Source organism: Apus apus, chromosome 4 (assembly GCF_020740795.1).
Source record: "Apus apus isolate bApuApu2 chromosome 4, bApuApu2.pri.cur, whole genome shotgun sequence".
In the NCBI taxonomy this organism is placed as follows: domain Eukaryota; kingdom Metazoa; phylum Chordata; class Aves; order Apodiformes; family Apodidae; genus Apus; species Apus apus.
The window spans coordinates 88,196,196-88,221,553 of record NC_067285.1 but is presented as its reverse complement, the minus strand read 5'-3'; the positions used below and the strand labels follow the sequence as shown (position 1 = coordinate 88,221,553).

The window sequence follows — 25,358 nt, the reverse complement described above, 5'->3', positions numbered from 1 at the left end:
AAGGCAACTGTGTTCTTTCAAGATACATTTTAAATTTAAAGACACCAGTGTTCATTTATAGTATTATCATCAACATGTTACATGTGAGGCAAACAATAACAATCAAGCACTGACTGGAAATACACACAAATTAGTTTAAAGTACATGAGTGAAACTTACCCTTCCTTATGTTTAAAGTGCTTAAAAGCCAAGTTTAGAACTTCATGGACTAAAGGATCTGGCACTGGATGAACAGGTATCTGAAATACAGGTATCATTTATATCTATGTAACTATGCGTGTACATACACATGTAGGTATGTATGAAGTACATAAACAGTACTGTGAGATGCCCTGCCAACACCTCTCCCACCACTGTCAAAAAACAAATCCTTTGTTGGCATATGATATCAAGTTAATGCTGCAATATATGAACATTTACACAGCCTGTATTGACTTTCTTTTAAATTATTTTGCATGCTGGCTTTTAGGGATTAAATTCATAATAAAATAAACAACAGCAATGCAAACACTATAAATTTGCCATTGAAACTTATCAGACTAGGTTAATTATGCATCTTTTCACACTTTCTACCTTGTGTGGTGTTACTAATACAGATTTAACCTCAAAATGTAATTCATCTCAATATAAAAGAAGACAAAACAAAAAAAAAATTTGCAGAAGATATTGTCTTATCAATTTTCAAGTTTCTGCAAATGAAAGCAGCCGAAACACACACAAATCTTCCTAGCAATAAATAACAATTTGAGGAGAAATTTAAAAATTTAAACATATTAGAAGAAAAGACTCCTGTCTTGTCTACAGAAAATCAAGCACTTATTGCTTGAATATTTAATACGCTTCTGCATCAAGAAAGCTATTCATGTCCAAGAACATCCGGTTACTGGAAGCAGCTATTTACATTCATATTTATACAAAGAGCAATATGAAGTCATTTATGCAATAGATTTTTCTCCTACATAGGTCATGTTTGCCACCCTCTCTCCAGTTGCTCTGTGCATATTACAGAAAGGGCTGGATTATACCCTTTGCATAATCTGAAATCAGTTTCTAAGAATTAAACCATGCTAGGGCTCCCAGAGAGAAGGACATCATGTGAATGCAAATATGTTCATTGATAAAAAGCCATCCTTTCTGTGCTTTGCTTGTCTAATTGCAGGTTCACATTACAGGCAGGACATACAAACCCTCCTTTAGATACCATTTAACACTAAATTTACCAAAGGATTCTCTGAAGTAGCATATCTATGTTTAGTGGCAGGTTTTAGCAGATGAAAACACCCTTAGTGGAAAATACCTATCTTGCCTGGAGCACAGGTGTGAGAGGCTCACCAAGTATTACAGGAGTCACCACATACTCTCTACAAGACCAAAACTTTGGCACCTCTCTCAACATCTGAATTACTGGCAACATGAACTCTAATAGACAGAAAAACTAGAACCAGCTCACAATACAGGAGCTAGCCATACAACCCTGCAATCCTAAATAACTTGTTTCATTTCCGTTTTTTGTTTTGCACTGATAGAAAATTCAGACAGGGAGTGAGCATGAAATAAAGATTTTCTGTAAAACACTAACACATAAGAGTTTGACGGCTTTAGTACTGATCTCTGCATCTCTGAGCTTGTAGCACAGGAAAATCACTTTGGATGGTTAGTGGGTGCCTCAGAGAAGGACAGGCAGCTCTTTTACTAATTCAGTTTTACCCTGTATCCCAAACATGTCATACACAACCACATAACATAAAACTCCTAAAAACTATTTGCAAACGAAATCATAGTCTTTGTTTTACTTAGTACAGAGAGCCATTTCATCTTCATGTACCTATACACAGAAGATATAAACCACTTAAGTATCTGAAAAGTGAAATTTATTCATGTCTTATTCATGTTTCAAACTCTTTCTTACAGTCATCTCTTCCTTCTCTCAAAAAATGCAAGAAAAAAAATGCTGCTACTTGAAGCCAAACTCTATCCTCTTGTCTTTACGTCAGTGCAAATTTTGTATTAACAGAAAATGTGTGTGACAATATCTAGCACTACCCTATAAGGACAAGCAAAATTACATACCCTTTTAAATTTTTTTATAAAGTGACATTTTAATCTTGTAATTCAAAGATTTCACATTGTATTTCAAAAATGTTTACGCAGTAAAAAGGTACTGAACATATTAAAATTATATTTTTTAGTCTTGTTTCCTGCAGCACATCAGCAGCTTTGACTTAGTGAATCCAAGACATGAACCGAGATCATGCAGGCATGTAAACAAAAGACAGGAAAGTTTAAAGGCTTTATTCAACTAGAATATAATTACAGCCTTGCATATGCTCAGCATATATATATATATATATATATATACATGCACTCCAGGTTTTAATATAAAAAATTAAAATATATTATTGAAACTGACATTAAAAGCAAAAGATTAAAGTAAGTTTGCAAAAGAGCTTACCTGTTTTAGAACTTCTATTAAAACTAAACAAAAAATGAAATCTACAGCTAAGTCCCTCCTTTCAAGTAGATAATCTCTTTCACGTTGTTGGTCATCCCTAAAAAAGAAATCAAGAACAGATGTATCACACACAAGACTGAATATAATTATTGCAGAGAAGGGTTATGCATGTCTTTCATGCAATCATTGCTGCACATGTGTATAAAATGGATGGCTAGAAAGACTTCAGGGTTTGGTGCAGCACTGACATCTTGCCCTCTCTTGAAAGGACCTGCCAACAACCAAAACAATTTTTAAAAGGGAAAAAAATTATTGGAATTATCAGCAATCAACTTCCTTCTGCATAACAATCCCCAAACCATTAAGTCACTTCATGCATATAATCTACACAAGTTAAATACACTGCCTCAAAGAAGACCATGGTCTTTCTACACAGTTTCATTATTTGTATCAAAATACAAAATATTTGTCAAAAAAGTACAAAGCACACATATTTTGCAAGGAAATCTCTTACCCCTTGGATTTTGTGCTAGACCGAGGTCTATACTCGTAAGATTCATCTTCTGTTCCATTTTGACGCCTGTACCAGTCAAACAAGGTGCGCAATAAGGAGGGGAGACAGTGCTCTGCTACTGAGCTCATAGAGCTTATCAACTGGGGAAAAAATAAAAATAAAAAAAAACAAAACAGTTTAGCATGATAAAGCAATCTAAAAATCCTAGAATTATAATAATTCTTTCAATTTGGTATTTAACATTAGAAACTGCATATCATATAATTTTATTATGTGGAAACTAGAGGTTTCACTTTCATCCAAGACAACTGCTGTAAATATGAGACTCTAGGTTAAGTAATTTAAGAGAAATTTAAGGACAAAAAGTATTCCAAAGGTGACAGGGATCACAGAATCCTAAATGTATACAGGTAACACCTATAAAACCACTGAGAAAGCAGCAGAGATTTTAGGATGTCTCTGAATGTTGCCATGATTCTCTGAAGCATACATACCTTTGCATTACAAATCAAAGAAAAGAGATAGCCCTCCTAAACCTTCCAAAACATGCTTACAAAAGTAACAGCTTGACACAGATTTGACTCTACTTTTAATACTTTTGACAGTTTACATCTCAAGCTGTATTTCTTTTCAGCATAACTCCCCTATCTACTGCCCAGATAAACTTATCTGTGAAACACGATAGAAACCACTATAGAAGTTAGACTTCAACATGGCATGAAAAGTAAATTCTCTAGGCTTCCTTTAATTTGAGCTCATCAGTGTCCAGGCTTGGAAAGGAGACGAATGAATGGTGAAAGATATAAAGTACCTATAATCTCCCTGGCCAGAGGCAGCAAGGAGCAAGCCCATCCCTACAACACTGGCAGAAAGAGAAGAGTTATCACATTGCTCACTGATGCCACATATAAATTACCTCCTGCATCTTTCACATAAGAGGTTTCAATAAAAGCCATTCTCATACTATAACTTTTCTATTATTCACTATTCCAGAAAACCAAGATCACATCAATGTTGTCATTTCTTTGTCCTCATTTGAAGCATTTCAGTTTTTCAAGTTTGTAGAAAGGATGGGGACAGGTTAACCATATGGAACCCTCAGAAGGATTTCTTTCAACCATCTGAATACTTTACTCAGCTTGTTACCAGTCAGCTATTCAAGCTGTAACAGTTAAGTGGTATTCTTGATTCTCTGAAAAATCCCTTAATTATTTAAAGAAGTGGAGAAACTTCCTCAAAATAAGTAAATTCTTAAATTAATAACATTTTAAATCCCACTACACAATACAAACTACATATATCCCAAATGTGAATAGGAACTAGGTTTCACTCAGAAATTTTTACTAGAATAATGAATTACATTTTTCCTTGTAATTATTGTCTGTGAATAGGACATCGACTAAAAAGGGATTTTGTAGAGAAACCAGGCATGCCAACTGCAGGAGAGGCAGACACGTTGAGCTAACTGCACAAAAAGCTTAAGACAGTTCCTGCAGGCAACGCAAAGTCATAAGAAGCCTTTTAAAACAGATAAGAGAGAGAATCTAGAAATACTCTTTAGACTTGCTATAATGACTTGCATCTCAGAGCAAAAGGCTACCCCTTTTGAGACTACTTTCATTTTTATACTAATATATGTTGAAATCTTTATTACCTGCTTTGGAAAATAAGCATATTGCAAGCCTTTTCCTTGTGCACCCATATCCAGGCAAAATAAATACCCAGCCAACTAGTAAATACACATCAGAGTTCTAGAAATGGACAGTAAAAAACAGCTCAATTTTACCACTGTAAAGTTACATTGTGATCTGAAATGAAGCAGTGTATGATGGAAAGCAACATGTACAAATTAAGATGCTGCTCAAGAGAATGTTCTGATGTAGCAGAGGTCTGACAAACTTTCTTGAAAAAAAAATAGCAAAAACTTGCAAAGAGGGAGAGGAGAAGAAGAAAAAATTTAAGGAAATCTGAGACATCTGCAGGCTACTATTAAAACTACCCTTCAGTAAAAAGACTCATTTGCATTGATAAACTTTAAAAAAACTTAACTGATGTTTCATGTGCAAGAAATGCCTGTTGCTTGCATCAGCTTGGGCTACTCAAACATCTCTGTTGAACTCACAAGTTAAAAGCATTAATGTATTTTAGAAAAAAAAAATATCGAGAAAGCAGAAAAAAATGAACCCTGCTAATTAGTTACTAAACTGAAGGTATGAGACAGCATAAAATTATCAATGTAACAGGTAATCTTTAGAATGAAAGCTAGAGCTAAACTTGATGAAGGTGTCTTTCATCAAGCAGAGCAATCCAAAAGGTCTTCAGAATTTGCTGTCTAATCCCATACTACAAATAACCTTAAAACTAGGGAAATATATTAAGTTATCTTTCTCCAAAAATAACAATATATCCAAAACTTGTCCATGCAACAGGACAGGAAAAAATTAAGCAAACACTTAAGTTATCCTGTGCTGTCAATGTAAAATGACCCCATAAAACACCTCTACTCCTCTGCTCTCCTTCTGAAATGACAGAAAAAGACAAAAAGAATGCTACATTTTAGCTTTATTTAACATTTCCTTAGGCTTTCCTTCAAGTTTACACAGTATATTATCACTACTACTACCAATAAATGTTCCAGCGGTTAGGCAATTTGCACAGTCTTCCAAAAGAAACAAGCTGTATCACATGCATTTAAAAAAAATATCATCGGTGAAGTGCTAAACCCAGAGACTACTGGCATTATAAAGTATTTTCCTCTTTAATTGAAAAATTCATTTTATAATTATTTATTTCCTGCCAAGTTTTGCATCCTTAACACTATCACAAAGATGAAATCTTTACTGATATTACATAGCTGCTAAGTAGAGCATGAGCTATACAAGTACTCTTTTTATTTAAAATAATTACCATACTGTTGGATGCTAAATTCATTATCTTATGTAAATAATTAGAAGTATACCCTTTTATTTCAGCAGTAAATTATTCCTAGGTTGAAAGCAGCAATTCAGACAAAGAATGACCCTATCATGCCCAAGAGGACAGAGATAGACCAGTTATCATTATGTATATGCACATTCCTTGGAATGGAACAGCAAAGTGTGATCCAGTCTCAAAAGCTGTAATACATTGCTAATTGCTGCACTTAACATACCCAAAAATACACTGGATTGGATAAGGAGAGAGAGATGCAAAATTACAGTAAGATGCTAGAGCCCAAATTGCAGCTATGGCCACAATCCTGATCCTGAAAACTTCACTCAAGTTGTGCCTAATGATGAACAATCCTGAACCTCTGAGACATATCTGCTTTCAGCAAAGTTGGTGAGAAGGCCAACAGATGCTTCTGCATGATTATAAAGTTTTGGTATCTTAGGACAAGAGTAGGAAACTGCCAAATATGGTTCCTACAGCGAACAAAAAAAGAAAAATACAAATTATTGCAGTTTCAAGCTGTATAAGCAAAAAAAATTTCAGAAATGCAATATATGCTCTATAAAAAAAATTCCTCTCTGGTACATTCTTGATGTGCTGGGAATGATAAAGGCAAAGAATTGGTATTGAAATGCTAAAATTTTGAACAGTTTAGAAGTGTATCAACATAAAACTCTCCTTTTCATTTTCCTAAGTTTAATCTCTTTTGGTTAAATTTACTTTTTTTCCCCTAATTAAAAACTCAATGGCCAACAAAATAATCATACAAATTGAGAAATAAAACCTATTGACTAAAACCTATACACATGGTATTAACACGCCCTCTTGATCTGGTTATGCTTCCAATAAAAACAATTTATAATCCCATTATACAGCTATTTTACATTTTAATTGCAGGGACAGACAACACCACATGCCTCCCTCCTCCATCTTTTTTCTCATAGCTTACTGAGCTGAGAAAATGTGTGTTAACTACATACTTTCTTACTCTGAGTCCCTCTTGTGTTGCAATTTTTCTTTTATTCACAAAGTACAACACTCAATAGGCTCAGACACCATAGCAGTACAGCTAAAGCCACTTTTTAGACTCAAATTCCTAACTCGATAAAGATCTCTGCGTGAAAAAGGTTCACCCTGCAATAGCTCTAGTTTCTCTGCTGGATGCTGTGGCCGTGCACTCTGGATCATCCTCTTCCCTATACTTTGCCAAATTCTTTACTCTGCAATCTTCTGCACTGCTGGAAAACTGAACTTAATCTGGGATTCTACACCCAGCAATGAACAGAGAAGAGCAAAGCGATCTTAATTCCTTCTGCCAAACAATGTCCAAAATTCCCTATAAAAATTCACAATCCCTGTCACCTCAAGAGAAGCATTCCACTTTGACTCTCTGAAATAATTCTTCAGGAGCATTAATATTCAGATCTCATGAACCCAAAGTAGATTGCAAATAACAGAAGAACAAAATAAGAACTCACATACATACATACATGCACAAACACATATCAAAACTAATTAGTTTTAATTAATTCACTTATAGTAAGTGAACAGAATAGCCTCACAGTGAAACTACATACTCAGTGAAGGACATTTTTAATCTACCTTATGCCTTCTGCCATAGAAACAAAAAGTCCTCAGTAAAAGCCCTATTACTAAATTAACACTGTTTTCTTAAAAAAGCAGAATGCCAAACATTGCAACAATAAGTGGTATAGGCTGAAATTACACAAAGCCTGTAACAGGAACGGAGATAAATCACGTCTTTTTGTCCCCTACCATATTTTACCATCTTTCCTCCAGTAGCTTTCACTGCAAGCTTCAAACATTCCACTCCTCCACCTCCATCTATTCTAGTAGTTTCTTCCTACCATAATCTACAATGAAAAACAAAGCCTAAATAACATCAAAGGTCTAAATTTTCTAACACTGATTCAGATGTGGATGTTCCAAGTCTTTACAGCAGTAAAACCACTTATCTTTAAAAACAGAGGCCACCTTAATCCAATAAAAACTACCTTCAATTACGTGTCTCCTACCTGGTCAAACTGAAGATCTTCACCTCTTTGAAGAGATCTGGACAAGAGCTTTTCCTGCAAAAAAAATATAAAACAAAGCATAAATTTCATTATTCAATTCCTTCTTTCTCAGTTACATTACAGAACAAAGAAGTAACTTTTAATATGAGTATTTGCATTATTTTTCAGCTAGAACTATTTCTGAAGACATGAAGTGTACTCAAAAAATAGAAGAGTACCTAGCTTAAATTTGTTTGTTTAATAGTAATAACATTAAAGACTGACAAACAGAAGATGCCAGGCACCTCTTCCTAACTGCGGGGCCTACAGCTGTGTGCTCAACAGAGACAGCTGGCAGAGGGTGCCAAGAGTAACTTAGAAGGAAAGCCATTCCCATCTTAATTAACAAGTATATTCATGTTCATATAAGGCTGTTATTGCAAGATATAAGAATTAATTTTATAAAGCTTCACAAAGGCAGAGACTATTGTCCAATGCATTTCCAATCTGCGCCTTCCCTGAACTGCAATGAAAAAATAGCTAGAAAACCTAGCCCAGGGAATGGAGAATGTCAGAAACAATTTGCTTTACACCGGAAATAACTTTGTAAGGTATAGAAAAGATGCGATATTACTGTAATTATTACAATATTTCATTGCTACCAGCACCATTAGACATACTGCTCTGTTAAAAGCAAAATTAAATTATATTCCTGACAAAAAAAAAGGTAGTGAGAATGAAGGCAGTAAGAAAATACTCCTGGCACTCAGGGACATGTTTTAGTGGTGGACTTGGCAGTGTCAGGTTTATGGTTGGACTCTATGATCTTGAAGGTATTTTCTAACCTAAGTGTTTCTACAACTCTACAAACTGTAATAGCAATGTAATAGTAATTGTTGCTAGTCACCGTTGAGAGTACCAAATTATACAGGTACAAGAAATACAGGTTTTATAGTCTCTTGCTAGAGTACATTGGAAAGTAATTAAAAAAAAAAAAAGGGGGGGGGGGGGGAGGGGGGAACGACGACAAAAAGGAAAAAAACCCAAACAAACAACCCAAACAAAAATACTATCTACTGGCTCTGAGGATCAATTATTTACAGTAAACCAAGTGCCACAGTAAGGGCATACTACAAAGCAGTAAGCCATATATGTAATGAGAATTTTTTGCTACATGACAGGAATTTTAAACTACTTTTCACTTCATTTTGACAAGGAAAGTAGACAAAGTACTCAAGGGGTTAACAGCCCACATTAGATTACACTAAGCAAACAAAGAGCTTTTATGGAGCAAATTAAGTCACATAGTAAACTAGAAGAGCTAGTAATTTGTCTGATCTTGGATGTAAAAGGAGTCGTCAGCGGTACTGATAGCTAGAACTGCTCAACAGGTTGTGCCGCAGTGAACACTGCTCAGTAGAGACAACACCCATACGGTGAGGCTGTTGCCAAAAATGCTTATGAGAACTCAATACTGCTGGGCATCTAACACTTGCAAGGCTGCAACAGACAGGCTGTGTGGTGAAGAGATACAAAACGGCACTGCTTGAATCAAATCCAAGATTCAAACTGGCAGCTTATTTTTGCTTGTCCTAATCTTCATCTTGAAAGCACGAGACAATTTCTGGCGTTTTCTGCTATGAGTGCATGAACTGTATTTGGTGTTCAAAGAACACAATCTCTGGCAACTATGAAAGCCTCTGAAAACCTTAATTCAACATTACTCAGGCAAAAAACATTTGCCTACTCTAGAAGTATAACCCGGAATAACACAGGTACAAATTAACAAGTTAGGTAGTTTTCAATTTCTTAACTTTTTTCCTACACTTTTTTTTTTTTTTAAATCTTACAAATGCATAGAATTTTATGAATTATGTTCAAAATACAGCTATGAAAACTGAAGTTTTTGCAGCAGATGTTTAAAGCTCCCAAGAGCACTTGCAAATCAGAATCCCCTTTTAACTAGAATTCTCCCCTCCCCTTTTTTATAAGGAAACATCTACTGCATGTGAATTCATGTTATTATCTGTACGATGCTTTTAGATAAACTGCACAAATAATTGTAATCTTATCTATAAAGAAGAAACATGAGAAACGTTCCACCCTATATAAACATTGTGTATTGCTGAATGAGCTGAATGAAATAACTAGAAAAATATTTCCCAAGAAGATGGAGAAGTAACTTTCCCGTAAGAAGATGATAATGAGTCAGGTTCTTTAGGTCTTCTTATGATAAAATGCCCAACATGCCACATTTCCACTATGGTACTACAATGCTTTTATTCAGGTGAACAGACACTCTGTTTTTTATACACACTGCACTTGTCTAAAATCAGAAATCGCTCAAGAATGGTAACAAATAGAAGTTATATGGAAATATGTATCAATATAGAGCAAGCTGTTTTTAAGATTGCTCTGAAAGTTTAGATTTTTCCCCACACATTCTATACTGACTGAGACACCTCTGTACATAAAATGTTGATATAACGTTTAAGATTTTTAGTATCATAACAACTTAAGATGCTAAAAGTTCATAATCCTCTCTATTGTTTTTCCTCAGCATTAAACATCTTACCTGCTAAAAGGCAAATACCACCATAGTTAATGTAACAAGACCAAATTATATTATTTAACCCAGTCAAACATTTATCAAGGCCTCTGAATTATTTGCATGGCTTTGAAACTTATTCTCTTTTAATGTCTTTTTCTAACTCTGCTTTGTCATGGTCCCTGTTGTCTCACTGACAAAAATCTATCCAATATGAAGTTGGATACAGCATAAAGGTCTGGAAATTTTCACTGAATTAATAATTTAAGGCCTATTTTCCTGGCTTCCTGAAGTTCAGAGAGGTATAGAAAAGAACAGGTCTACATTTTACAAGTTAAATGAAAAAACCCCCACTATTGAATTAACCAAAGAGCAATTTGCATCCATTATGTAAGGCAAAAATGTCAACATATAGCAGGCAGCTCAGATCAGGATGTAGACAGACACGTGTGTGTTGTGCAAACAACTGCACCCGTGGAAAAAGGTACCACCTGTTGGCCCCTCTCCAGTATCTACTGGCACCATTCTCTGGTGGCTAGCACACCTCAGCAGGACAGCTCAGGTGAGCACAGCAAAACTAGCACTCTTGCTTCTTTCCTCCTTCTTTCCTCCAAGCTGCACTAAGAAACCAGACAAGTGGTGCTGCCTTGCCTCCCCAGCCCAAACAGTGGGTAGCACCTGCATCCTTGCCCCAGTGCCACAGCCCCATACATGAAACACTGCACTGAAGACATGCAGTGTGCTACGTTTTACAGATTTCAGACAAGCTTTTGAAAGTATCTAGGCAAGACTTGCAAAAGCACTACAGTACTGGTCTGAGCAACATCTAGTTTCTTCATGATGGAACTAAATTGTTCTGTTGCCAACACCTGTTAAAAAAAAATTTTGCTGGTTTTGACTTGTATGTGAGACTGAACTGCAATTTAGCAAGTTAGCACCTTACCTAGTTAATAGCTTAGTGACTTGGTGGTACCATGTTAAACTGTCTCGGCTTAAATTCTAACCATCTGTATTTACACACGGCCTGACAAAATGCAAGGTTACTGAATTTATCACTAATCTTTTTCACAGGGATAGTGTGCTCCACATGTGGGGAAGGCCAGTATCATGCCTCACAGTCATCCTTACTCTGCTGAGGAAGAACATTTTAAGCTACAATAAATTGTATATGAGTCATTTTTCCTTTAAAAATATAAAATACTACAAAAGACTTAGAAGAAATTATTTAAGGAGAAAAAAAAAATTACTATACTCACTAAAAGGAGATCTTCCTTCCCCTGTTTACACATGGTACTCAAGCATTTGCTGATAAACTCTTTCCGTAAGTTTGGAAACTGCAGTATTAAAATTTTGCAAGCAGAGACCTCTTAAATAAATCAGTGAAAGGAAACTACTTTGTTACTCACTGAGTACCCTAATTCACACCGAGAGAAACCATGTAGTTACTTTTTAAAACCACAAGTCAGTTAGTCCTACATTAAATTCTACATCGAGACAAAATGGTAACATTCCCCCCACCCCCAGGTGCTGTCTTCATCTGAAGTTACATTTTTATAATTTGTCTTTTAAAAGTAATTTTTGCTCTGCTGCTGATACGTTCAAGTTTTTAAAACTGTCTAGCTCCTGATTTTAATAAGTCTGGCTTCAAATTCTTTCCCAACAGCTTCATCCGACAGCCTGGCTTCATCTAACACTAATTAAAGATTTATGTAGCCGTAGATATATTCTCCATATAAACTTTCTTATTTGTAGCCAAGTCATCCCACAAAATCAAGTCATACTAAAATGATAAAGGCTTTTCCTCTCTTCCTGTAAAGCCTTTTCTGCAATCTCAGTCAGAATCATTCCTGTGCCCTTTCAGCCTTTTCTTACTCTTTTAAATCTCATACCCCAGTACTGAATATTCAGTATTTTTTTCAAATCCTATGTACAAAAATAAAACCATTTTAGTACTTCATTTCATTCAGAGATATCCAAGGATTCCTACCTCTTTTACATCACACAGGCTCAAGTTGTTTCACTTTTCCACCACTTCTAGCATCTCTTTTAAATTGCTGGTTTTCCCTTCTATATAAAACAACAAATGTTGGCTGTATGTGTAAATTTACATCTGACTGCATTAAAATATTTTTAAAGTAATTCAACTTGGGAAGTTAAGCCAGGCAGAACTGTTAAAAACTTTCACAAACTACTACTCCACTAATATTTCCCATTTTATTATAATAATACGATTCTATTATTTCATATTTTATCTCAAATCATACTGTATACACACAAAATAGCTATTTCAGAATCTTACTACTATAAGATCCTGACTAATGTAGATTTCATGCAATCACCATAGAATCTCACAAAATAAAATAGCTGGAAATCACTCTTCTTTGAAAAGTGCATTATTTCATTAGATTAATGGGTTTTTCTAATTTTTTACCTAATAAGATATTTTTTATTTTGTACTGTTAACAATTTTAAAACATTTGTTTTACAGCTAACAGCATGGCAGGGAGATGTATCCTGGGGCTGTTGTCAGAGTATTATTTAATCTGGTCTCCAGAAAAGTTTTGCAGCACAAGTGAAGTGCAGGGCTATTATGTTTACCTTGCTAACAGTATTCCGGTTAGGAGACTTAACTCGGAACTAGCTGTGTCCACAGGAAAAGCCCTCTGTAGCCCCTCTGAGTTAACAGGCAGTCTGTGTCACTGGCCAAGCTCTGTTTGGCTGAGGAATACAGAAGGGGCCCAGGAAGGGGGTGGCAGCAGCGGGCTCGCAGATCACCCACCCCAGCATCACCCCACAGCTTTCCTCTCACCTCTCAGCTATGTACCTTATGTACCTTCACCGTTTGCCTGCCCCTTTTGCTACAAATGCCTCTGCACTTTCTTATCAGACTCTCCCAAACATCTAACTCTTTTGGATGTCTATAAGGAAATAGACAATACATGTTTAAGGTGTGGGCTTGCGTGGTACACAAACACACACAGATATAAATATACACAATGTATACCTAAGCAGGTGTGTATAAAGAAATGTTTCCTTTTCCTCAGCCTTTGATTTACCACTTTGGTTGAAGACGAACAGAATCAGTGACACCACAGAACATGTTTAGCCCCCTTTTTGGATTCTTTTGGACTCCTGCTCGTAACATTGTTTTGAAAGTTTCAAAACTGGGGTCCAAGTGCTCACACGTGCCTTCTTCTGTAATAGGGTCATTCAGAGCAATACAGAACACTCCTGCAAGCAGCAGTTGCAAACAGAAGCCTTTTTATTTAGTTGACTTCCTAGCTATAATTTCAAGTTATTTTACCTTTTGCCTATCACTAAAAGAACTTAAGATTTCAACACTGGAATTCATTGAATGCCTAATCTTTTTATGTCCTGGACCTGCTTTGTCCAAGAGACAGTAAGGCAGAGATTACAGCCCCTGCATAAATATAAGTGAATAATAAAATTCTAAATTGCATTCAAACAAAATAACTGCATCTATATAGAAATAAAAATTAAACATATGTTGCAGGAAGTACTGCTAGTTGAACAGCGTGGAAAACATCCTATAGTGCTGTAGCTATAACGAAAGAATTTCTGCCAATTCTGAAATCAGTTAAGTCTGTCCTGTACATTATAATCTACCTTCAGATGATTAGAAGAAATGCACAGAAAGAAGGACTCTTATGCAAAACCAAGTAGCTAAAAATTGGAGAGAGTGCAGCAGTAAGAGGAAGAGATAATGACAGGTCTGGGCACATCTCACGTGGCAGTGGCTGCTGACACAAGAGGGAGAAATGGAGACTCAAGCCCTTCCAGCCCCAAGCTCAGGTCTACTTCCTCAGGAGCGGTGACCAACTAGCAAATTCTTGTAGGAACACCATATGCATCCTTGAATGAAAAAGACTGAGAAGAATGGTGCTTTAAAGTACCTTCAAAACATACTTATGAGAATTAAGGGAGGAAGAAAAGCACAGGGACAAGAAAATTGAGCAAAGTCAAGAACAGAAGCTTCATTACCACATGGAAGACATTACTGCTGTATTATGTTGCACTTATAAAAATATTATTTTAGACAAAGTTCTAATCCCATCACAGTTGCAATGCACTGGGTATGACCTTCATAGGTCATATGTTGAGACTAGAGGGTGCATTTGCATTTCCCATGGAACATCAGGCTGGAAAACACACCTTAAAGGGACACTAATATTAACTAAGCTCAATCAAACTTAAAAAAAAAAAAAGACATTATTTCAAAGAAACATCAACAGGAAACATTTTGAACTGTTAATGAAAGAACATTTTTGGTTGTTGCTATTTCCTTTTGTAACTTTGCAGAACTTACGAATACTAAGAGGTCTTGTTTCCAGTAACTACTCCATAACTGTCTTAACGGAAGTCAATAAAACATAATCCAGGTAGCAACCCTGATTGCAGAAGCCTATTTACTCTTCAAACAACCCCTTTAAAAAGTCAACAATATTTTGAGATGTTTTTTTCAGTAACCATACATATGATAAATCAGTCTGTTTTAGAAAAAAAGCAAGACCACGTCAAGGGATATTATGATAAAAAAACAACAAAAGGACTCACCAAAGGTTCAGCCATTACAACTTCAATTTTCTTTTCAGCTTGAACAGCAAATTCAGCAAAGAGGCTTTTGATGACATACTCGCCAGGTTTGACATCTGGATCAATAGTAATATTAGACATGATGATGCCTCTCTTTTCCCAGGTGGAAACAACGCTTGGAGAAACTCTGCGTTTATTTACTCTGCTGGGTGGTGTGGAAGCTACAGAAAAAAAAGAAAAATAAAGAGCAATAAACCAGAGTTTCTAAACACAGTACCTGTCACTTCTTTCCTTTCCCATCCACCACAGAGATGTATTCCCAGTAAATTATCTAAACCAGAGAAGGAAATAACTAGCTATAACATCCAACAAGATTTTTAAAAAATTTCTAAAGATAAGTCACACAAGAGTTTACAATGTAACTAATATTTTTATTGACAAAACACAACATTCTCTTATGCTGTGTGAACAGCCCCATTCTAAACACAACTGTAGGATGATTGTGATAAAGTTAAGAGCAATTGGCTTCTGCTTGGTGTGCAAATATCTTCAAGAGAAATATTTCTTTGGCATACCTTGACCCTTTTTGTGAGTAAACTGGTATTCCTAACAAGAATGCAAAACCCTTTCTAGATATATCATGCAGACTATTTTTCTCCAAACTCTAATCACAAATCTGAAAGACTTGTTCCTTATCAGATATATTAATTGATCAATATAACTAACAATATATTAGTCTCCCTCTCAAGTATTAGCACTTTCAGTCTTACACTGAATTGACCATATACTAAGGTTACATATCTTTATCCATCTTTATTTTTCTTCCTAAGCACTCAAAACCATTTCTTTATTATCACAGCTGCCACCCAATGTGAATTGTAATACTGAAAAGCAGGTATTAGAACTCATACATTAGTTTAACATGCACATAACAATTAGAGTAAATAAATACAATTCTTGTCTTGCACATTGTAAATCAAAATGGCTACTGACATCTCTAAAGACACCATAGACCTACCCCAAAAAGGTCTGGTATTTTTCTAGCATATTCCATGATTGCAGACCTTTTTTCTTTCCTTTATTATTTATATTGGGAATTGCTATTAATAATCTTACCTATTGATACTAAGATTTTATTTTCCTAAGACAGCTGTATAAGGAGCCTAGTCTCAGTCTGTTTTATTGTATGACATATTATAATTCGTTCAGTTAAGCTTCTTCAGGGGTTTTTGCAGTTAAAAGTGTGAGAAGAAGTATTTGGTCAATTTTGACAAGCTCTCAAAATGTTTGTGTTTTGAACTTGTACACGTGCAATTCTTATTAACTCAACATTATCCATAATTGTTGCTCAAACATTTTTCCAGTGTTCAACTCATTCATGAAAGTACTGGTTGCCATGTAGACGAAACCTTTGGCACTTCCCTTCACAACTTCTCAAGTTTAAGTCTCAGCCAATCATCATTTCTTCTATCAGTTCAGAAAGTTTTATTTTACATAACTCAGGCTTCCTCAGCTTCCACAGAAAGCATTCATTTATCAAAAGCATTACTGAAGTTGTCGCAAGCTGGTACTGGGGGGCTATGAAGAGCTGCTTGCAGATATTGTGAATTTTTGTTTAGACTTATGTGGGGAAGAACAGTTTCCCACAGAAGTGAACAACAATTCAGCATGAGTTAAAAGAGAATTGTCACGACTAATTTAGCCTAAGGTTGGTGGTATTACATATGATCTTTGTTTTTTCCCCAAAGTATTTTTTGTACAAACTTGCTGTTTAGTTGGAGCAATGCTTATTTTTTTCCTGTACACAGCACAGGCAATGGGATATCAAAGACACTGCCATGTTCTAGATCCCTATGGTGGAAGTTTGCTAGATGAAAGTACACAGAGGTGTTAGGAAACAGACCAAAGTGCATGCTGCAGAGAAAGGCAACAACTCAAAACATCTGACTTGAAAGAAAAATTCCTTCTTATCCTATATCTGATGACTGGTTTGTCCCCCAGTACAGAAGCAAAAGTGTGCCAGGCACACGAAAAAGTATTTCAGTTCTTTACAATGTCTACATTCTCCAGCATCCATGCTCCTGTCATTCTTAAGCCCTGATGCTTCCTGCTTCCAAAGAAAGACCAGGAACCAAGATAGGTGCATTATGTGTCAAGAACAAAAGCACAGAGATCTTAGGAGAGAAGAGGCAAAAAGAACAAATACATCCTTCCTAGCCATAGCAGGTAACAAAACCACCAAGTATGAGACCAACAAAACAGAAAACTGCTGCAACAACCAATTTTTAACAACTCTCCATGTATATCTATCTGCAGATGTGCAAAATTAAAAAATCAAGAACCTAAGGACTCCTAACAGATACCACAAATGTCCAAGTAAACAGTTGTTACTATCCTAAATATGAGATTTTCTAAGAAAGCTAAAGCTTTGCTCTAATCAACAGACAAACTGGACTCTAATTTAAGCTAACAGACTGGAAAGAAATCAGAATTTTAAATCTGCCTTTGAACACTTTCAGCTGTGTCTGATCAGAAGAAATTTAGAAAAGTAGCTGCTTTCACTCCTTTTAGACTTACCTACTGGAGTGTGCCACATTCCCCATGCTAGAGACTAGGGAATTCAGGGAACATTGCCACAGCTCTGGTCTGGCTCATGCTCCTGAACAATACGAAGCTGGTACTCAACCAGTTCTTGCCTCTCTAGTGAAACTGAAAAGGACTAACTTGTTCCTTAATCCAACATCTAGATTGCCTTATGTTGACAAGCTTTAAAAATATCTTTACACAATACATTTCCATCTCCAGTTTTTAAAATATGACCTTAAAAAGCTCCTGTCATTTAAGAATTGGGAAAACATTGAGAGCTGATTTGCTTTACTTTGCATTAGTAAACTAATCTTCAGTAAAGAAACCATCTCAATATGAACTTTCAAGGATACAAAGCAGCCTCTCTCACTGAGGATGAAACCCCAAGGCTGTTTTGATCAATCTAAACCCAGGCATACCACAGGCAAATTCTCCACCCAGGCTAACGCAACAACATAGGAAATCAAATTAAAGTGGGTCAGCTAGACAGAAACCTAAGCCTGGCAAGAAAAAAAGCAACAACTGGACTACAACAAGGCCAGCTCCTAGAAAAGTTGCAGAAACTTCAGTGCAAGGCAGAGGGCATGACCACATAGACTGGGGAAGGTGGTACCTGGACAGCCTTACATCTGCCTGCAAAGCCACAGACTCCATTCCTTGGCTACAGTTCCACACAGTCCCCTCAGATGGTGTAAGCTGCAGTATTGTCAAAGGATGCAATCCCTCTGTCAGGTATCTCCTTCCCTGTACCATCCACCTCCTGAGCAAACAAACACTAGTGTGCAGCTGTGTCATGGACTGAACTGGAAAAGCAACATATGTATTCATTTTATTCCCCAGGTTAATTTTGACACAACCAGTTGTTCAATTCACTCACCATATGAGCACACATATGCTTGCACGAGCACAAAAAGAAGAGTCAAGGCAGGGACAGCACTTGTGTTTTCACTCTTCAGCAGCAAAGCACGGTTAAGGCTATTCTACAGTCATACATGTTACTGCTCTTCAGTTAGTAATAAAACTCGCCCCAAAGAGAAGGGAAAATTGTCAAACTGAAGCAATTATAAATGCTGTCAAGAGAGGATTACACATATCTTAGTTTTGCTGAAATTCCAGCGTATTCAAAAGGCAGAATAAATTACTAGGATTTACTTTCCTCTGTGAGCTTGCATAGGACTCTACTTCATGACAGCATTAATGGTTCACATAAACCACTCTTGCCTTGTATATCACAATGTTCATGGTTTTATCCGCTATGTAAAACCAGTAAGATAGTTAAATATACACAGAAAAAAACACCCAACCAAAACACAAAACACATAGGATGGAAAAAGGGGAGGGAGCTTGACTGTGTTTAATAAAATGCATAGTAGTTCCTTAAAGAAAAGCCAACATCTATTATCAGATTTCTTAACTAGGTCAAACAACATTATTATCTGGCCTAATTATGCTCAGTGGGATTAATTTTCTCATGAACCTGCAATTGATAACACTGTAAAAGAAGGGTCTAGATGGATTTAAAATGGCATGCTTAATGGAAAACAAAAATCTCTTTACAGGACAGCATTAAATAATTTCTGCTATTCTTTGCATAACCGTAACATAAGCCATTTTCTGCTTTTAGCTACCAGAAAAAATCTAAGTTCCAAACATTGTTTTGAAGCTTCAAAACACAGACCATTCTACAGAACTTCAGATGAAATCTGGAACCAAAAATCATACTACTCACAACAGTTCAAAAACAAAAACTACTTTCATAAATGGCTTGAAAACACTGAATGTTATTCACTTGAAACAATATCCTGTTTGTTTGCTCTGATGCGAGCTAGCATTACGTGGGAAATCTGGGAGCAAGTGCCGTAGGAAATCTCTGTTAAACAGTATTGTTTGGTTGCTAGGGCCACACCAAATTGTTTGGATAGTTTCAAGGAACAGTGAAACAATACAAAGAATAATTAGACAGACAACATACTCCAAGGTCAAAAGGCAACATGCCCTGATGCATGCTAAACTAGAAACAATTTAATAAAATCCACAATTGTTGTCAGTGAAATTGTGCATCCACTAAGGGCAACTGACCAAACAAATTGTCATAGATGTTACCTAGATATTCCTTTGCTTTACATAATATACACCTATTAATCAGTAACACCACAAATATAAACACAGTGACTGAAACTGAAATCAGTCCAAATACACTATAATACACATGACCAAGAAATAAAAAAAACCCTCCTCTTTCTCCCATATTTCTCAGATCTTGGTCTGGATACATAGTACCTGGTGAACAAACATCCTATTATTTTCAATACAGACTACATGACTAATTCATCCAGTGACATGAGGTATGGCCTTTTCACTTCTTTCTCTACATTGGCAGTATAACAAATATCTGCAAAACGTTTAACGAAGATCACGGCTCCACATGTCCAATTACACTACATGAACAGGCAAAAAATAATCATAATCTCATTAATAAGCCCCATGGAATAAAAGCTCAGATTGCAAATTCTTATTCAGGATTCTCTCACTGATTTTATGCCAATTTAATTAATTAAACAACCAGCAATAGTAGCTGGTACTTCTGTCATGCATTTATGAAATGTCACGTATTAATAAGGTGAGTGGATTACCCACCTGCGAAGCAGAAGCAGGCTTAGAACTGGCTTAGTTCAGCAGTAATATTTGTAAAACCAAGTCAAACCTTTCACTGAGAGGAAGTTATATATGTATTGATAGCTTCCCCTCTGGATCTAAATCAGAACTTACATTTTACTTCTGCAGCAGAAACACCTCTCTACTGACCATTTATTTAATGAGCTTCAGACACATTACATTTTAGCCAAGCTCTAGAATAAACAAACATAAATGAATGCTGCATCAATAAAGAGAAGACAAATTTATTTAAACTAGTAGCTAATTAAGCACATGGCTAAAATGTGAAGGCTGCCCTGGGAGAGAATACAGAAAAATTTTTGAGTGCATAGTGGGGTCTGGTATTATGACCAGCTGAGCTTTCATTTGGACTTTAAAAACCCACAGAACAAAAACTTCACAGAAATCTTCTGAAGCTTTATCATACAAATAATTTTTCTACCCCCAACAAATAGGAACATTCTTTCTTTCTCAAAAGTTGACTCAACTAGGTGAGCAGCTGCCAATTTGTCTAGTTACAGGTATTCACATGAAGCTTGTTTTCCGCTTTCAAAGCCTCTGAAAACACAGGCAAGAAATTTTATTTTCACTTTCCCCAAAATGCAGACTCTTCTGCTAGTGAATTGTCACACAAACATCGCTTCAGAAAGAGACAGAGACACAGCAGAAATATGAAGGCATAAAACCTTAATTTGGAAATAAGTAGTTTTCTAAGTACCAAGGCCAGATCACAATCCCTTAGATAGTGTCTTGCTACTACAGATGATCGTCAAGTTTGAAGTCTTGCCCTTTCAAAAAGTCAGTCGTCTTTTGCTCGACTGCTGTTAAAATATCTGAAAATTTCATTCATAAACTGTAATATTTAGATATTCATTTGGCATAAGGCTTTCTAGAAATCTTACTGAACAGTCTCCTGCAAGGGAGAAAGGAATAGAGAAGTAACTTTCAGTAATACTGCTTCAAACTTTAAAGGGATGGTTTTGTTTTGGTTTGCTGTTGTTGTTTTTTCAATCAAATTAAGTGTAGAAGAAAATTTATCTGTCATCTTTTCCACACCTATCAACACAGTCTGAGATTTATTAAGTCAGTTCCCTGTGTGTCACAGACAAGTCTTTGAAAGGTCTCTCTCCCCCTTCTGAACTCCACATCACCTAAACCTTCTGGAGACTTTTTGCTATGTTCTCTGCGACATAGCACCTTTCCTCCTTTTTTGTACTAATATTCCAACACTCCTTGAGGAAGTATTGTGAAAAGAACAAGAAATTCTTCTTTTCTAGCTGCTTTAATGAATAAGCAAATTCAGCAAAAATAATAAGCTCCTTGTACAGGACTTCCTATCAGTAGTCTCTTCCTTACTTTATTTTGAGAAGTCTCATAATAAAATAGGTATACTATTCCTTCTTTGAAACTCTAGAACAGACGGAAAGATAAATTAAATTACAGGAATAAAATCAGGAATGTTACTTTTAAATAGTTCTTTTACCTAAACTCAGATACATGCCAAGAAAGAAACTGGAATATGACTTTTCCCAACTGCTTCTCAAATAAGGACTATGCTAGTCATTCCTCTTACCTTTATACATAGGTAGGAAGTTGTAGCCCTGCAAAAACCACCTTGCTAAACCTCTGTCAAATGTGGAAAGGAGCACCACTGCTGAATTGCAAGATACCAGTGTTTCTACCTGAGCAAAGCTTTATTTTGGGTTAAAAAAAATAAAATAATAAAATCACAGAAATACTTAAATTGTCGGCAGAGCAACACATGATCCTCATACTTTATAAAGAGAACCTGCTTCTCTAAAGAATTGTGACTGAACAAGATGAACAACAGCCACGTGCATCAAGTACAATCACCTAAATCAGATGGGTGGGTATTTTATATCTACTGAAGGTAAAAAACACTTATTATACTTTTATTAAGAAATGTAATGGTTGAAAAAGAGGTCAGACTGGACATTCAGGATAGTGTTGGGACACTCAGGGTAGCCAGTCAGAAACAGTCCATTGGTCATTGCTGGGCTCACTCTGCCCACTGATAATATCAAACTCAGGAGCAGCAAAGGCTGCTACAAGCTACAGTCACAAAGGTAATTGCTGAAGGCTCACCTGATCTCTCAGGCTACGTAATTCTAACTTAGTATGGGACAGCAGGGCAGAACGTTCCATCTATGGTGCATCCAACTACTTTTGCAAGTAAGAAATTTAAAATTAGATTTTAAAAAAATCACTAAGATGTATGTAAGATCAATTTTACATATTTACATTAAAAAAAAACCCCATAACTTAACAGCAGGGACATTGGTGGCAATACCAGCTAAAATTGCAAGAAGCATACGTAGGTACAACTCATTATGTGAGTCACATTACAGAGCCTTCTATGGTAGACCACGCATGCAGATTATTATCAGATGAGGAAAAAAAAAAAAAAGACATTAAAAAATAATTTTGATAGCAAAAGACGCCAAAAGCCGAAACTGTACACTTTGGAAAACAATGTGATAAAGCACCAAAATTGGAGGAAGAAGAGGAAATCGTTTTGAACTCAATTGTCTCAAGTCCTGCCCAGTCACTCTTGATTAGGGCATGCCACCAGGAAATCCTGAACATTAAAGTGTCAGACCATTAAAAACATAGTTTATGTAATTCCTTTTCTAGAACAACTGCCAGAATAGAAAACCTCTTCAGATAAGCCATTTTAATGAAAAATAATATTTTTAATTTCACAGAAACCTTCACTTAGAAGGACATAAACTACATTTCATAGCATACTTCAAAATTGCTAACACACTTAATATGCTTTCCTTCATTATCAGAAAGCCATTCTCACGCAAGCACAGCTTAAAAGAATATAAAGGATATGTCTCATCTGCTCATAATCTAGAACACAACACGTCACACAAGGAAGTAAGATAATGGCAGGAATGTAAAGGTTCAGGGCTGTAAGTTTAAAAGCAAAAAAACCCAAAACCAACCAACCAAAAAGCTTACCTACTAATTTTAAAGAGCAATATATTATGCTTCTTATTTTATTTAAAGTTATTACTGCAACAGGAGTAAAGATGACTACTTCCTTTTGAATATGGAGGGAAAGGACAGAACAGTGTAATTTTGGCTTGCTCTGTTAGTTCTTCTGATCAACCTGCCCTTGGAAAACGTAAACCAATCCACCACTAAGTCTGGTCTAGTAGTAGTCCCTGGCTTCCAAGGGAACCCATAAGCTCAGGTTCATCACCATACTAATAATGGTTATCATACTTTTAGATATTATTGTGCATTCATGTGATAGCCAAGAGGCTATCACTCGTGAAAGCACTGCACAACTTTCCTTCTGTCCTAAGACCTGGAGTCAGAAAGACAACTAGAAGGACCTCAGCTAAGATGTCTAGCTATCTGGCACCAATTCCAATGATTCATGCCATAATTTTTTTCTCTAAACATGTGCAGTTACAACTTTGTCTGATGATGTAAAAGCTAAAAACGTTGACACCGTTCCATGGCTTGCTGCTGGATACCCAGTCTAGCTGCAGCACTTATCCAAACTCTGCCAATAAGGACCCAGAAATAAGGTATCAATTTGAGCCTAGCAGGTACATATCACCTGTATCAATGTTTTCTGGTATTTAGCCATTAGCAAACTTTTTTTTTTTTTTAAGTTTCCAAGAAGAGTGCAGATTCCTACTGAACAAATTTAAACATGCTAGCTGCAGTTTGGTTTCTCTCCATTCCCTCTCCCAGCCAATGATCTGCAGTTTGAGAGTGACAGAAGACTGGCCAGCTTCTCAGATGACAGGTAAGCCTACAGGTAAACATTCAAGCACACTTTCTCCCCCATGCCTTTTCTGTTTCGTATGGAAAATGTACTCTGCTCAGCCCACAGGGGTGGGGGAAGCAGGGCAGAGAACAGAACATTAACTACTAACAGAGAAATAATTTTTTTCCTTGCTGGGCTAACAAACTGGAGGCTGCACCAGGTGGGAAATGCATTGATGTTAAGCATGCACCAACACAGGCAATAAAATTATACCAATGCTTGGTTAAGTTATGTTAAATTAAAAAGCCTAAGGGAGGAAAGGCAGCAGCCTCAGTCAGGCCTGAGGATTAGAAGAGTAGTACGAGAAGGAAAGAAAATTATACTTGATAGCATTTATTCCCGAATGCCATATGCACTGTTCTACAAGTTAAGGAAACGTGCATTTCCACAGCAATAATGAGAGTAAACTTACTCTGAATAAAGACTTAATTTTAATGGTATGCTAACTACATTAAGAGAAAGAAAAGCACAAACTAAATCCTAAAGCTAAAGCTTTAAGAAGAACTACCTAAAAAAATAAAAACTAAGGCAAGGATATAGCATCAAAGGAATAAAAACACACTGATATATGGGCTGCACAAACAATCCTAACACTTGTCACTGCAACCATTTGATCTATGATAATATTTTGTTTTGTTTCAATATATTAACAGATATTTATACACCACACACACAAAAATGCTTAAAGTAACAAGGTCAAAGTGATCACAGGCATGCCTTTCCTAACCAGCAAATAAAAAAAGGAACTTGAATACCTTCTCTCATCTTCCCTAATCCACGTTTCCCTGGAAAAACAAAAGTCCACATCCCCAATTTGAAGATTTAAGGATATAAAAAACTCTACTGATGCACAGTACTGAAAGAAAAAAAAAAAACAACAAAATGCTCAACAAATTTATGTTTGATATTATTTCCAAAAAGATAGTGTCAGAAGCCAGCAGCCTTTCAAAGAGTTCTCTTGCAGAGCACAACATACGGTAGTTTGTTAAAATCCCACCTCCCACTGCCTGTTTATTCCTTCCTTGTGAGAAGGCAATTCCAGCTCCCAGTAAAAAAATACTTTTCCTCATTATCTCCATTATGATTATTATCCTCAATTATCTTCATTAATGTCAAGCTGATAACTTTCCTGAGTAAATGCAAGAAGTAATGAACATGGGCAGATTTACTGAAAAAAGCTATTTTGGAAAAGGGACTGTGGAGCATCAGTTACAAAGTAACCAATAACTTCAAATCATGTATCATCTAAAAAGAAGTATTAAAAAAAAAATTGTATTAAAAAAACAGACTGA

At 36.1% G+C, this 25,358-nt stretch overlaps 1 protein-coding gene across 5 annotated transcripts in view; it reads right to left on the bottom strand.

Moving 5' to 3' along the window:
- Positions 1–25,358, bottom strand: part of FRYL (FRY like transcription coactivator) — a 162,932-nt gene that overhangs the window by 82,303 nt on the left and 55,271 nt on the right. For all 5 annotated transcript variants that reach the window (XM_051617266.1, XM_051617268.1, XM_051617269.1 and 2 more), the window contains exons 3-7: positions 15,036–15,235; positions 7,934–7,987; positions 2,967–3,106; positions 2,453–2,549; positions 160–239 (exon numbers count right to left, since the gene is read on the bottom strand). In XM_051617266.1, the coding sequence (XP_051473226.1) occupies positions 160–239; positions 2,453–2,549; positions 2,967–3,106; positions 7,934–7,987; positions 15,036–15,155 (491 nt within the window). In that variant the 5' untranslated portion in view covers positions 15,156–15,235. The remainder of the gene's footprint in view (positions 1–159; positions 240–2,452; positions 2,550–2,966; positions 3,107–7,933; positions 7,988–15,035; positions 15,236–25,358) is intronic.